Below are 15,473 nucleotides of genomic sequence, written 5' to 3' on the forward strand. Positions count from 1 at the left end.
GAAACACACCTACATACCATTCATATATTTTGGGGTCAGTAGCCTGCTCTTTTTTTAGATAGTTGTAAAAGAAGTTTCTTATGCCTACACAGGCTGCATTCATTTGAGAAAAAAAAAAAACAGTGAGATTGAAATATTCTTTCAAATTAAAATAACTGTTCTCTATTTTAATATTACATTAATGTGATTTACTCCTGGGATGGCAAAGCTCAATTTTTAGCATTATTACTCTCCAATATTCAGTCACATGATTTTTTTTCTGATTATCCTGTAACTTGTATTATTATTATTATTATTATTATCAATGTTGAAAACAATTGTGCTGCAGCTTAACATTTTTGTGGACAATGTGATACATTTTTTTAAGACTCTTTATAAATAGAATCTTCACAAGAACAACATTTATTGGAAATAGAAATCTTCTGTGACATACGTCTTTACTGTCACTTTTGATCAATTAAATGCATCCTTGCTGAATAAAAGAAGGATTTCCCTTTTTTTATGTTTCCTGAACCAAAAATTTTGAATGGTGTAGTATGCTACACATGACTGCACATAGCAGGATGGATTTTATCACCTCTAGGGACCCAGACCAGGTTCAATCCTTATGCAAGCAGGAACTGTTTCTGAGCCTAAATCAAGATAGAAGTTATGATTTCCTCACCTCAATTTCTCAGATGATTTATTGCCCAAGAGACAGACAAGGCTGACTGAGTCAGAGGATTACTGGACTAAAGAAGAGTAGAAGAGTAGGCTAAACATTGTCAGCTGTCTGGAAAAAAAAAAACACATACAATTTCCTACTTTGATTCTGATTATATCCTAACAAACTGATAACAGTATCAAAGTTCAAATTGTGATAATTATAGATAAATGGGTTTTTTTGTTTTTGTTTTTTTTAATATCAATAATATCCATCACTCGTGAAGTGAACTGACTAATATCTGACTAATAGCCGATAATATCCATCACTCGTGAAGTGAACTGACTAACCTAACGTAACTCAAGGCAAGAATCTTGCCAACTTGTCTTCCACTGCCGGTTAAATGCACTTAAGCAACATATTTTAAATTCCTTCGTGTGTGTTGTCTGAATTGGTGAACCTGTGGTGATGTAGCTCGGCGTAGTTGAGTAATAAAAGTGTGCGGTAACCGTCCTTCAGTTGGCCAAGAAAAGACGCCGTCCTTTACGTGCAAAATGTTTCGACCTTTCTCTCAACCAAACAAACTAACTACAGAATTGCGTCAGTTTTGACTAGAGCGATGATTGGTCGTGTAAGACAACCGTGTAAGAACAGAAGCTGCGATTGGTTGAATGAGACTCGCTCTTTCTGCGTGTCTCTCAGCGTGGACATTAGCAGTGAAGATGAAGATGGCGAACTGGTGTGTGCGAGTGGTCCGACAGAGCTCTTTTATCATAGCGTCTCCTTCACTTGTAAGGTAGGCTTTCAAAGCAGTGTTATTTTGAGCAGTTGGTGTCCAAGCTTGGTTAAATATTTGTTTTTATGAAAATTAATAATCGTTCTGTTGCGTAAGCTGTTTAGAAATGAATGATTCTTTCTGATGTACTAAGGTCGGACTCTCACTTATGGCTTTTTAGATGACAGTAGCCTATCGTTAGGCAGCTTTGTTGTCCTGTCGGATACATTATAACTGTGCAGTGCAGACTAGTTATGTGATCATTGATGCTTCTTAGTGAAATGTGCTTACTGTTCTTTACCATGTCATGATATCTTTACATACAGAAAATGTTTCATTGAGTTCAGGATTTTTGCCTTTAAAAATAGTGTTCGTACGTTGCCATGGAAATGAGACTCATTTTCAGACACGTGCTAGTTCTGTAGACTTAGTGAAGTTAAGGCTAATCGTACTGAAGCTGTTTCACCTCTTGATTGGTTTAGACTATCTAACTAGTTGCAGACTGGACTCTTAACTATTTTGTTGTCAAGTTTTCTAGAATCTCATATCGTTGAAAGGTTATGTCCTACAAAAAATGAATCAGTTTAAGATGATAAACCTATTTTATAAGTAAAACATTCATCACCCATTCAATGATCACTGTTAACTATAAAGAAGCAGTTATCTTAAATCAGCTAGTTTATAGATCTTGTCTTTTTTTTAAGGCTGCTTTTCCCTTTTCCCTGTTCTCCGCTCCATACAGTGATCATTCATGACAGACTTGTCTCCGGTGACATGAACATGACTTCTCCAATCATTTAGTCCGCTTAAACTCTGATCCTGCGAGCTCATGTTCATCTGCATCCATTTTTGAGTGCAACACCCACATCTCACATCCAATCATCAACAGATATATAGAAGCAGGTCTCACTCCAACACGACATTGTTTTTTCTTTTACAGTCAGGTGTACATCAAAATATGGAAGAAAATATCTGTCACTGCTTTCACTTCATTTTGACTTTCCCCAAAATTCCATTGATTTTCAATAGCCATTGATATCAGTGCCAATTCTAAAGAATGACATTCTGCCGGTAACATGACTTGTCTGACATGACATAAGTCTCTAATTTTAAAGACTTATGACTAATTGTTTTTGGGTGAACTCTTCTATTAAGAATAAGGCATAATATCTCTTATCCAAGATAGGTTGCGTAATCTCAATGTATATTTTGCCTACAGTGCAAAGGTTGTATTGGTGAATATTCCCATCTTTTAACATTTCAGGGCGACCCCACGCCTCCTTTGCACAGCAGCCCAACAGAAAAGCTCAGGAACTGGAACCGAAGAAGAGAATGGGGCTCAGAAACCAGAGCCCAGTGCAGCTGAGAAAGCCTTCACAGAAGAAAAGATGCAACTGGAAGAACAGCTGAAAGATGTTACGGTAATGCTTTATTTTCAGAAGGATGCAATCTTATCTAATAATTGAATATAGAAAAAGTGGATGTCTAAAGGGTTAGTTTTAGTTAATGAATTCTCACTCAAAAATAAGAATTCATTCATTTCAAACCTGTAAGACTAGAATACTTTTTGTGTGCAAAAAAACAACAACAAAAATAACGACTATTCAACAATTTCTTCTCTTCTGTGTCAGTCTCTGATGCTGTTCACATGTATAAACAGTGCAGCCTTTCTGGGTTCTACATCCGAACACTGGCTCAGTATTGGCTTGCTCCTGCAGCAGCATCACACGGATGTGTCGTAGTGCTCATGTGACCAGTGTCGGCCAATAACGAGCCGGCGTTCTGCCATGGAACCCGGAAGCGCTGCGTTGTGATTACTACACGTAGGAGACTGACACAGAAGAAGAAATTGTTGAATATGCTCTTTGTTTTTTGCGCACAAAAGTATTCTCGTCACTTCATAACATTAAGATTGAACCACCGTAATCGCATGGTGATTCACATTCACGATGTTTTTACAACCTTGAAAGTTGAAATGACGTTGCTGCCTATGGCTGGTTCAGAAACCTCTCGGATTTCATCACAAATATCTTAATTTGTGTTCTGAAGTTGATCAATGGTCTTAGGGTTTGGAATGACATGAAGGTGAGTAATTTAATGACAGAAATGTAATTTTTTGGTGAACTAACCCTTTTATAACAAGGGGTTTAACAGTATAAAGAAGTCACAATTCGGAATGTACCACGGTTTTGGGGTCGCAGTTTGGGACAAGTTTCAACGAATATCCAATGCTAGGTTTCTTTTCATTTATTTTGAACAGACAGTTGCTCAAATTACAGTTTGTTCCACCAACCGGCATTTAGTCCCCTAGTTGGTACAGTACAGCCTCCTTTAGTATATTAAGCACTAAGCAGTAAACAGAATGCACTCATCCGATGACAGAGGTGGATGCACAAAGTTCAATATTACGCTTTTCCAAGAAATAATGGAAAGATGAACAAGAAGGAGAAAAAGCGCCTTCTACATCTGAGGAGTCTACTTCACCTTTCCACAAGGAAATCAGCACCTGAGGCTTCCCATTTCCAGGACACAAATATTTCATCACTTGACTGAAGTAGTGAGACTACTACTTCATAACAGTGGAAACAGTTATATACAGATTTGGAGGGTGGATCGCCTGTGACTGACTGTATTCGTCAAATGTTACCGTCAATATTGGCTTAATATTTCTCTTGTGGACCACACATTAATGATAGTGGAAAAAATAATAAAAATATTTCCTTTTGAAATTTTGTTTTGTTATAAAGTCAGTGTTTGAAGCTGCTTTTGATTTTCATCGATGAATGATTATTATAGTGCTGTGTCCGGACCTAAAGACCGTTATTAGGTTTATGAAATTTTAGTAATAATAATATTGTTATTATTATTAATAATAATTTGAAAATGTATTGTTTCTCGCATCAAATGTTTTGTTAATGCCTTGTGCTATGGAAACAAAACAAAATGCTGACCGACAGCTCCCATTTTTGCCAAGGTACAAATGACTGTATAAGAATGATGCTTCTTTTTTTATAACCAGCACTCTTGACAATCTTGACATTTGTGAATAAATAACCTTGCAACTCCATTTTGATGTGGGATGTAGGTTTGTAGTCTGTTTAAAAAAAAATTGAGTCCTCAATCCTCATGCACATTGTGGCTGTGTCACAAGTTTGGTGATGTCGTTATGAAATTTGGATAGGCAAAAATGTATTGTATGTCCTAATATTAATTTGATAATAATTAATATGTAATAATAAAAATGTACCGACAGGAAATGTTTTTCTTGCGGTTCACAAAATCATGTAATTTCCTCCTGCACAGCCTGACCTTCAATTGCCCTTGTAGTTCAAGGATACCCCAAGGACTATCCACTTGTTCTGTATTAGTTTATAAAACCAGTTTTGAAGGAACTGGAGCTGGTCATGTTTCAGATTAGTGAAATTTAAATGATTTTCTTGCCTGTAAATCAGCTGTAGAGTGTCCCAGGCTTAAGCCGGGTGCACACTGTGCGATTTTGGCCACGATTTGGCCACCTGAGACACTATTTTCAAATCTTATAAGATTCTTCTGATCCTAAAATTTCAACATCTGCAACGTTAGTTTGACATGTTCACCGACAGCCGATTAATGACGTTGTGATCAAATTTTTTCCTCAGACGAAATTCTGACGGTGTCGGAAGATTTGACTCTGCTACGACGACCTTCAAATTGTCTTCGTTTTTCAAGAAAAGCCAATGACCAAAATGAACGTTACTTTGAATTTGATTTCTTTGTGGCCACCATTTCAATCCTGCATGTAATGCAGCTCACTGTCACCGAACGTGTCATTGATTGATGTAAAACTCGAGACAAATTTTCTTGCATGCATCATTTTTAACGCCTCTTGACTGGCTTACAGTCTGACATTAATGACAACTGAGATCTTACAGTGTGACATGGCTTACAGCGAGGATTATGTTCGTACAGTCTGACAAGGAACAATCGTAAAAGACAATAATAAATCGCACAGTATGCACCGGCCTAACTCAGAATGTGTCTTTGAGTGACTTTAAAGCATTCAGATTAATCAGTACCATGAATCCAGCAAGTTGTAAATAGTATTTTCTGTGCAAGATAAATCTTCTGAGAGTCAAGTGTTTTTGAGAGGAGCAGTTTAAATATTGTGTGTAATTATTGTCTGATCGTTTTAAATCGTCTTTTGCTGCAGGATAAATACAAGCGGGCACTAGCAGACACTGAGAACCTTAGGCAAAGAAGTCAAAAGATGATTGATGATGCTAAGCTATATGGTAAGCTATTATACTAGTTAATAAGCTGTTTTATTAACCGACATTTCCGCATCTAGTTAAGTTGGTTGTTTTCACTCTTGTTTGCTTTTTTCTCAGGAATTCAGGGCTTCTGTAAGGACCTCTTGGAGGTGGCTGACATCTTAGAGAAGGCAACAGAAAGTGTACCGAAAACAGAAGTGTCTGCTGCAAATCCTCACTTGAAAAATCTTTACGATGGCCTTGTAATGACTGAGGTGCAGATCCAAAAGGTCTTCAAAAAACACGGCCTTGTTAAGCTTAATCCTGATAGTCAGAAATTTGATCCTTATGAACACGAGGCTGTCTTTCATGCACCTGTGGAGGGCAAGGAGCCGGGTACCGTAGCCGTAGTTACTAAAGTAGGCTATAAGCTGCATGGGCGCACCCTCCGGCCAGCTCTGGTGGGTGTAGTCAAGGCCCCCTAACTACTCGTACACTCTATGGTGGGTCATTGCCTGGTCTTAGGTTCCACAGCTTTTTTGTTAAAGGTGCCTCTGAGAGGCGAAGTCCAATATGTTGACAACTGAAGGACAATGCCAGACTAATCTTTATGTATTAATAATGATCAACATAAATAATATAAGAGTATATTATAAAAGTTGAGTGCGTATGCAGTAGAAGATTCACTGAATATTGGATTGGATGCAACGTTATTCCTTTGAGAATCACCACCACCATTCCATCTTTTAAAGAAACACTGCAGCACATTATACTGTTGGACATCTTTTCTCAATATACCTATTTGCTCTTATATTAATTACTTTATTGATTTTTTTTTTTTTTTTTTTTACCAATTTGGCCCCATCATGTATGATGATGTGTTGACAGCAGTTGTTAAATTCCACTTGATTTGTTTCTGTTTTTTGTTCAAAAATAAAATATATAATTTTATAATAATTTAATTAACAGCAGTTGTACTTCAGATTTAAAGGTTTACATTGGATTCAACTTTTCCATTCACGTGAACAAGCAGACAATTGTCAAATAAATCGTATACCATTTTCAAAAGTAGATCTCTCATTATTACATCTTCCATTATGTTGAAATTTTCAGGACAAGAGTTTAACTAAGGATACAGTGGTAAATTTAATACTTAATTTTGGTTACTGTTACATAATGTTATTTTAATGAAAGTATTTAGTGATATATGTGGGCATATTCTTTTAAATGGCGTTCATACTAATAAAATCCATTAATATTTTAGAATGACTAATTGTTGTTTTCTTACAGATCTTATGTAGATTACGCCGTCTGATATGACATCATATCTTGTCTTGACAACTTGAAATGTAAGCAAGGGTATTTTTTTCCATTTAATAACAGACAATAGGTTATATTTCAACACTTTAATACAAAGTAGGAAAGAACATGACGTATGCAATAAAATACTTTGCACATACTCAATATTTTGACAAATATGATCCTTCAAAAATGGACTATTTGACCAGAAAACATGTCACAACCAAGCAGAAAAGTCTCCTCATTATGTTTAAATGTCACATTGTCTTATAAAAATTCAGAAAACATATTTAAGATAGTGTCTTTCAGTGAAGATGCCATTTTCAGTATTATCCTCCCTCACATTTTCAATTACTTTAGAAAAATATTTATACTCTTTGAAATAGCACATCAAATGAATATTACAGGGGAAATATTAAGCATTAAATGAACCGGTCACTTATTTTCTCAACAATTCAATGTTGGTAAGCATGACTAGACTTGAAGAATGGCTTAGGAACCAAAAGAAAGATCCTAGTATTTCCTATAACTATGAAGCACAACCTGAAGATTAACCCTTTGTAACATTTGAGCATCCCAATAGAAACAAAACATAAAGAGGAGGATAATGAATTATGCCCCATAATTTCCTTATTCTTAGTCACAGTGTCATTTTACATACATTCATAAATTATATTTACCAAATGGTTAGATAGCCAATTTACATATCTCACATATACTATTGGTGAGTTTCTCTCTGCTTTTAGTGGCTTTACTCAGAAAACACAAATATTGTGTATTGTGTGGGGCAGTTATGTCTAGCATAGAAATGTGGAAAAACAGGAACAAACAGACACCTAAATGTACATTTGTGATATGGTACATTTTAAGATTAAAATATAATATTAAAGTGAAAGGGATAAAAACCATCAACCTGGGCACATTGCTTCACAAGGCACACTACATGAGCATACTCAAACATGACTGACTTTATATGTACCAATGTCTGGGGCAAAAAATGACAAACAAACAAATGTAGATGACCACCTTGGCCTTTGCAATGGATTTACACTAACCACAGTTATTTCCAATATCGTATACATAAAAAAAAACAATAGCTAAAAGTCATACTTGTATCTATTCTAGTTGACTCTTAATATATTAATCATTTCAAAACTATGTAAAAATGTTAAACCTTTGCATTTGCCTTTTGCCATTTGTGAACAGTGCTTGTCTTAGTTTTCTACAACTTAGACACAAGCAGGCAATAATAACATTAAAATCATGGAAAAATAGGTTTGTCTCAGTTGTAATCTAAGATTTGGTATTGCATGAAGATTTTGAAATTAAAGAAAAAAAAACTAGTAGTAGTTGAAACACTAACACAGTCTCAGCTTAGAAATTTTGTTGTACACTTTGAGATGAGAACCCTTGATGCTGTATTTAGCTTTATCCATCAAACAAATAGGAATAATATCCTCTTGAAACAGGAGCATTATGTTGCTTTACTCATCAAGCTAATACTTTATATAACCTGGTTATGTGCCTTTTAACCCAAGCTTCTGAAACATGCTCAATAAACAGCAATAGAAACAACCTCACAAAGGTCAACAACTCCAAAAAAAAAAAAAATCATAATCAAACATGAACATTGGCTGTTTTCAGATAGTATCGAGCATGATTCATGTGTCTCACATTCCCACCATTGACAACAGAAACAGGCAAATTCAGGTTAGCATAAGACTTTTGGCAAGCAGAACAAGGATTCCTTCTTATGACAAAGGAAGAAACTCAGAACCAAATACCTGCTTTGTACAACATTAAGCATTCTGTTGAAACTCTATTGGGCAGGGAGCATTCGAGTGCCACTCAAAATCACATTCAAAACGGAGGGCATTTTAACAAGGGGTAATGGGTTTTGTGTTATATTCTGATGCGTTACACAGGACAACATACTGGAATGTTCCCTATGATGGATACGGATTATGTACCTTCTTTAACAGGAATTTCCCTATGTTTATGATCCTATGAGGAGATCTGAGCTCAAAGACAGACATGTTAGACTGACTGAAGGTCCACATCCAGTAGTGTGGCACCTACAGTCATTTTGTTCTCATAGGCTTTTCTGAGATCCATTATAAAACAGTAGAAAAATATATTTACAGTCATTATTCATACAGCCGAATCTTTGGACAGTGTCGTTAAGAGGTTTCTCGGGATATCCAGCCACTCTCCGACAAAAAATTCAGAATCCGTTTTTTCAGCACCTTGTCCAGGTAGCTGGGTAGGCGGCTTTTCGAGGGAATGCCCTGCCGTTTCTGTAAGTGATCTTTGATGATGATAGTCTTGACAGTCAGATAGCGCGTAGGACTAAGGTTCATAGAGTTGCACAGTACCTTCTCCCGATCCGACAGCATCTCAAAGCCAGACAGGTTCTCGATAGCTGAGAACTCACTGTCCTTCCCCTCCTCTTTAATGGCACTAACTCCTCCACCGCCGCCAAGCCCACCGCCTGCTCCAACCCCCCCTCCAAGCCCGGCCACTCCTCCTCCACCACTGCTGCCTCTCTTTGACCCTGCAACACTTTTGTTCTCTTTCCGTTTTTCCCGTTTGTGGCGTGCTGCCTCATACTCGGCCGACTCGTCGAGTCTCGTGATGCCATTTCGCCGATAACGCTGAAGCTCCCGAACTTTCGCCCGTAGCATGCGCTCTTTGTGCATGTTATCGAAGAATTCTTCAAACTCACGCTGCGGCATGAACTGGCAAAGACCACGTAGTTTGGTCCGTTGCTCCTTTTCTTCCTTGGTGATTTTGCGTTTCGGGGTCGCTCCCGCAGAGGAGCCAAGCGGCCCTGTTGGAATGATGGTGGTAACGCCCCCCAATCCAAGAGCACCACCTGCACCCACAACCCCTCCTGTTCCACCCGGTCGTTCTCGCTCTTTATCTTTTTTGTCCCGTCCCAGAAAGGCTGGCACTAAATTGTAGTCACGAGCGATGTTTTTGCGGCGCTGGCGCTCACGCAGCTTCCGCACATACATATCCACGTGGGCTCGCTTCATCTCAATCTCAATATCTTCATCGTCGTAGTTTACAGACAACCCACTGATGAGTTTCTCTGCCTCCTGGTCATATTCAATCTCGTAGTCGTCTCGAAGCGGCATGTATCCAAGCTGCTGCTGCTCCACTACAGATATGTCTAGTGGGGGCAATGGGGTAGTCAAACTAGGAGACAGCGGACCTCCACTCGGGCAAGTGTGGTCTGTCACGCGGTTGGGGATGCTGTCAGGGATGCAGGCTTTGCCCAGATTACCATGGATATACATGCTGACATAATGGTCCATGACCTCCTGAGGGGTGCGTGATGCACCTACATGGGCTGCCATATCCTCCTAACACACAGAAATAATCAAAGTTAAAGGGTTAGTTCATCTAAAAAGGAAAATTCATCATCAATTACTCACCCTCATGTTGTTTCAAATCGACAAGACATTTGTTCATCTTCAAAACAAACATTTGTGAAGATGACAGTGTATCTTTAGAAGACTTCAGAATCATGTGTAATACGTTTAGAAAATTTTTTTATACATTTATGATGACATGGACTTTCAATTCAATGAAGGAGCAAAAATCTCTCAGGTTTCATTTAAAATATCTTTATCTGTGTTTTGAAGATGAACAAAAGTTTTATGCACTTGGAACAACATAAGAGCGAGTAAATGATTACAAAATTATATTTTTTCGGAGAACTATCCCTTTGACATACAGCCAGGTAATAATAATGTGACAGTTACAAACATAAATATTACTATTAAGTTACTACAAATATTACCGAATCAACAAAAAGCTTTCGGTACAAGTGCACACAGTACAGTTTGTTCTCTCAATGTATATATATTATAATAATATTATATAAGATCTTATCAATGACAAAAATTGTAAAACCACAGAACTAGAGAATCTGCTAGGTTCTTTAAAAAAATACTTTCTCTAAGTTTCTTCATTGAGAAACATGCATCATTTGTTTTTTTTTATTGCAATGCATCAGGCTACTTGTATGGAGGTGCACATTTGGCAATAAAATGGAGGTTTATTAAAGCCGCATAAATATGGACTCAATTGAGCATCGTACCCAGTTACCAAATCCATATTGCTCGATGGCATCGAGCAGCGACTGTTCTTCCCTGCTAGTCCATCCTCCCTCTGCTTCGGGACCCCACAGCGAAAAGCGCCCGCCGTCAACTTGCTGATAGCCATGCCATCGTCTGTGGTTGCCGATTTCGGCACCCGCGGAGAAGCACTCCGGACAAAGTTCAATATCTTGACATTCGGCACAGCGAATCCGCAAATTCGTAACATCTGCCAGGCAGTTCACACAGTACTTCTTGCCTACGTCGGCCATATTGCTTACTACCGCTTGTTGTTGGGAGCAGCAGTGGCGCGGGGGAGGACATGCGCAGTGGAGTATCACTGGTCACGCCGCTGCGTCTCATTAATATTAACAATAACACAGCAATGGCTTGTGATTGGCTTTAGCTCTGGTGTCCATGGCAACACAGACACAAAATAGTTGAGGCAAGCGCTGTTTCTGTTTCGTAAGATAAACGCGGGTTATTTTAGATACATTACAGGTAAATATTTTTAGGTGAATAAAAAAATATTAATTTTAAAAATCGTGTGTAAAATTCAACTAAATAAAATGGAAGAGGGTTCATTAAATCACGAAGAAAGCCCTGTTTTAGAAAATAACATGCCGGTGGAAAACACTGACACGTTTGAGGATCTAACAGAGGCAACAAGTGCACACGAAATGGAAGAAACTGAACCTCCTAATATTTCAGAAGTTGTTGAGGATGATGTGGTCGAGCAGGGTTCACGCCTCTCATTGGGCGTCCTCACAGAAGACAGTGCTGAGACAAGTGGACCACAGCAGGAAGAAACCGAGTCTAGGCAACATATGATAACAGAAAAAAAGGATGAAATAGAACTCCTTATAAATGAGAACTCGGAGGAGACTGGTGATCCTGAAATAGAACATTTCATTGATGATCTTCTATCGCGTGAGGACACTGAGGAGGAGGAGGAGAGACTTCTAACTCCTGACCCAAAAAATGAGAGGACCAGTCCGTCCAATGAATCACTCGTTCCTGCAGAAAAGGAAGAATCTGCCCTACGGATCAACAATAATGAATATATGGATCAGCTACATGAACTACAGGCTGAGAATGAAGAGCTTAGACAACTAAATGGTCAGCTGCAGAAGAAAATAGCGGAATACCTCAGCAAGAAGACAAGTGCCAAACTGGAAGGAGAAATCTCAGGACAGGAGCAGTACCAAAGGTACATGGAGCTCATGGAGGACAAGAGAGAGCAGCACCACCGTGACTCAGAGCTCCACCAACAGCAGACTAAGGAACTCCGCCAGCAGAGCTTAGAGAAACTGAACATGGTGAACCAGGAGTTGAGATCATTTGATAAACTGAAATATGAAGCTGCAATGACAGCCCTGACTGGTAAGGTGGGCAAACAGGCAGCACTGGCAAAGGTGGAGCAGCTGCAGGCTGATGGACTGAAGCAGGAAGACAAGCTGGCATGCGTGCGTCTCAACACTATCAAGCTCAAGAACAAAATATGTCAGATTGAGATGACACTTAGATCCAAACGGGAGCTGGCTGATGGCTTGCTGCTGATGGACTTTGAGCAGCTCAAAGCAGAGAACAAGACATTTAAAGAAGAGATGCAGGAGCGCAACGAGGAGCTACGTATTCTAAAAACGAAGGTTTCCTGCGCTGTGCTGGTAAATCACTTTGTTTAATTCCTGAAAACATCACCTAAACATCCTTCTTTCTTTCTTTCTTTCTTTCTTTCTTTCTTTCTTTCTTTCTTTCTTTCTTTCTTTCTTTCTTTCTTTCTTTCTTTCTTTCTTTCTTTCTTTCTTTCTTTCCTTCTTTCTTTCTTTCTTTCTTTCCTTCTTTCTTTCTTTCTTTCTTTCTTTCTTTCAAATCATATTGAGGAGTGAAATTAGTTTTGTGGTCATCATCAGGATGTAAAATTTCCACACATTTCTTTGTCCCTCAACCTCAGGGCATTTCTCATGTGAAAGAGAAGCTGCATTTCATGGAGATAGAGAAAAAGGCCAAACACACTGAACTTGCTAAGGCAGAGAAATTGGTGGCTCTTAAACGTGAAGCACTGATACATACCCGACTGGTTCGTGATGACCTACGGGCAGACAATCTAAAGCTGCAGCAGCGCTGTGGCCTGCTGGGAAACACCAGACTACTGCGGGACTATGAGGAGAAGGTTGACACCTCTGAATGCCTGCAGCAGAGACTGGAGATGTTAAAAAGACGTCACGCTGAGCTCATGCTGAAGTGTGCCGGAGTGAAGCAGAAGATTGAGCAAAGCAAACCAGAGTCCCAGTGACTTGACATGTGCACTTTGTGCCCCTTAATTGTAAATGTAATGTGTAACTTGACAAAGAAACATAAACAAGAGGGAAAATGTCTAGTGAGAAATACTGAGAAATAATACTTGTCATCAAATTTAGCCTATCATCTTAGCATTGTTGTTTTTTTGTTGTGATTTGCACTGTGCCAGCAGATGGCGATATTTCTTATGACTTACCTTGCCAGCTAATTGTCCTGTGTTCTAAAAAAATCTGATATCACTACCTGATATTTTGGCATCTGTTGATATTTAAGCCTATTTAAAATAAACAAGTGCTTATAAAGGTTTGTGGTTAACAAACAATGTTAACCACACTGTTTTCTGATCTAGTTTACTGTATCAATAATTCACAAAGGCAGCATTATTTGACAAAACTACTAAGACAGTAAGAACATGTACATGGTCAGAGAAGATTTTACTGCTGAGCAACCTGCATCAGTGCATGCTCTAATAACTGAAAGCATCAATTTAAGGATTGCATGTCTGTATTTAAATGCTTATACAGATATGTGATATAGATGAATAAATAAACAACAACAAAAGGTAACATATAGTCTCACGGTGGCCAATTATTCATACTTGGACACAGACCTATTAAACATCCTACTACCTTAACCTTTTAGAATTCCTGCCAAATTAGCCTAAAACGCCTAAAAAGGCCTACCCAAAGTTATAAAGCAATCTCATGTAGGGGTTTTCCCAGAAGAGAGATTCCGCTATCACCATGGTAAATGAAAAGAGACTCAATTAGTTCATATTCATCTGCTCACCATTATTCTGACTGTTCCATTACTCAATAAATACCCTGTTTGGGTTTAACCTTATCTCTGTCTCCGAGTCTGGTGTTCCCTGACAGTAGACAAGACCATACCAACATGAACCCATCACCAGTCCACCACAGTGACCTGCTCCTATCCCTCTCATAAGCTGGCCGCCCCCTAGAAGACCATGTGGAAGTGTTCCTCAAGCTGTCCCATCTGGTGTCCTGAAGCAACAACACTCTGAAGACAGTCTTTTGGAATCATCTGTTCAAACATCTACCAGTGGGAACTACCAACTGTACCCTTAAACGATGTAGAATATGTGGCTGAGTGGTTCCTCCCTCACAGGCAAATTGGATGAAGACATCGCTCCTCAGTTGCAGGCTCTACAGCCCCACTCCAGTCCTCCTGGTCCGTCGGTCTTCATCTCAAAGATTTCAAAGGGACTTCCTCCCAAGTCCCTTTCTATCCCTCTTCACACCTGAGAGTGCCAGCGAGAAGAATACTGCAGGGCATGGGCTGATGCAGTTGCCGCAGGACAGCCAATAGGCACGCAAGCAGCCTTGCCTGTTTCTGCATGCTGCCGCAACACGTTTTACAGTAATTCAAATTAACGATCATTTTGGCCTCAATATCTCATGAAAAAGAGGTTTTCCCCTAGCGTAAGATATTACGCAGTACTCGTTCCCCCTTCTAGAGAGAACCGAGGTTACGTTAGTAACCGAGTACGTTTTTTCTTATCAGTTAATGTATCAGTTATCAGTTAATGTTTTCTTATCAGTTAATGTAGTTAAATTAATGTTTATTGCATTTTTTAAATGTCATGTGTGTTGCCATAATGGTGTTTAGTGTGTGTGTGTGTGTGTGTGTGTGTGTGTGTGTTTGTGTGAAGTCTGTGCAGCTTTTGTATATCAGTATTAACCGTCTTGTAGAAGAACTGCTTGTGATGAGCTTTGATTGATCCTGTGACTCATCACTTCTGTGATTGGTGGTTGCTCATTGCTCGTTTTGCACACCTGTTAGTCCAAAAACAATAATAAAAAAAAATACTAGTAAGAGGTGTAAGTTAAAGACAGATCCAAAATATCCATCTAAATACAACCTGTTAATGAGTTGTAATTTTTATGTGAGATCATTAACATGGATCTCTTATAAGTTAAAGGGATAGCTCACCTAAAAATGAAAATTCTGTTGTTGCAAACCTGTATGAGTTAGCACTAGTGTCTTATAATAGCACTAGTGTCTTACCTACATACAACGTGCCACTAGACGATAACACCTCAGACTTGTCAGCGGAACCCTAGAATTTGTGGTTAAAGGCTTATGGCCATAACCCCATA

At 38.7% G+C, this 15,473-nt stretch overlaps 3 protein-coding genes across 3 annotated transcripts; 2 read left to right on the forward strand and 1 right to left on the reverse strand.

Moving 5' to 3' along the window:
• The first annotated feature begins 1,281 nt into the window (after window positions 1-1,281).
• Window positions 1,282-6,913, forward strand: grpel1 (GrpE-like 1, mitochondrial). The gene is made up of 4 exons (XM_039656032.2): window positions 1,282-1,439; window positions 2,683-2,839; window positions 5,608-5,689; window positions 5,786-6,913. The coding sequence occupies exons 1-4, from the start codon at window positions 1,315-1,317 to the stop codon at window positions 6,130-6,132; spliced, it is 711 nt and encodes a 236-aa protein (XP_039511966.2). The 5' UTR covers window positions 1,282-1,314; the 3' UTR covers window positions 6,133-6,913.
• On the reverse strand, window positions 6,469-11,324 carry tada2b (transcriptional adaptor 2B). The gene is made up of 2 exons (XM_039688691.2): window positions 11,055-11,324; window positions 6,469-10,314 (listed from the first exon to the last, which is right to left on the reverse strand). The coding sequence occupies exons 1-2, from the start codon at window positions 11,322-11,324 to the stop codon at window positions 9,127-9,129; spliced, it is 1,458 nt and encodes a 485-aa protein (XP_039544625.1). The 3' UTR covers window positions 6,469-9,126.
• Window positions 11,325-11,471: 147 nt separating this feature from the next.
• cfap184 (cilia and flagella associated protein 184) lies at window positions 11,472-14,242 on the forward strand. Its single transcript, XM_039656029.2, has 2 exons — window positions 11,472-12,719; window positions 13,007-14,242. The coding sequence occupies exons 1-2, from the start codon at window positions 11,622-11,624 to the stop codon at window positions 13,346-13,348; spliced, it is 1,440 nt and encodes a 479-aa protein (XP_039511963.2). The 5' UTR covers window positions 11,472-11,621; the 3' UTR covers window positions 13,349-14,242.
• Window positions 14,243-15,473: the final 1,231 nt, after the last annotated feature.

This window comes from Pimephales promelas, chromosome 1, assembly GCF_988280905.1.
Source record: "Pimephales promelas chromosome 1, fPimPro1.hap1.1, whole genome shotgun sequence".
In the NCBI taxonomy this organism is placed as follows: Eukaryota; Metazoa; Chordata; class Actinopteri; order Cypriniformes; family Leuciscidae; genus Pimephales; species Pimephales promelas.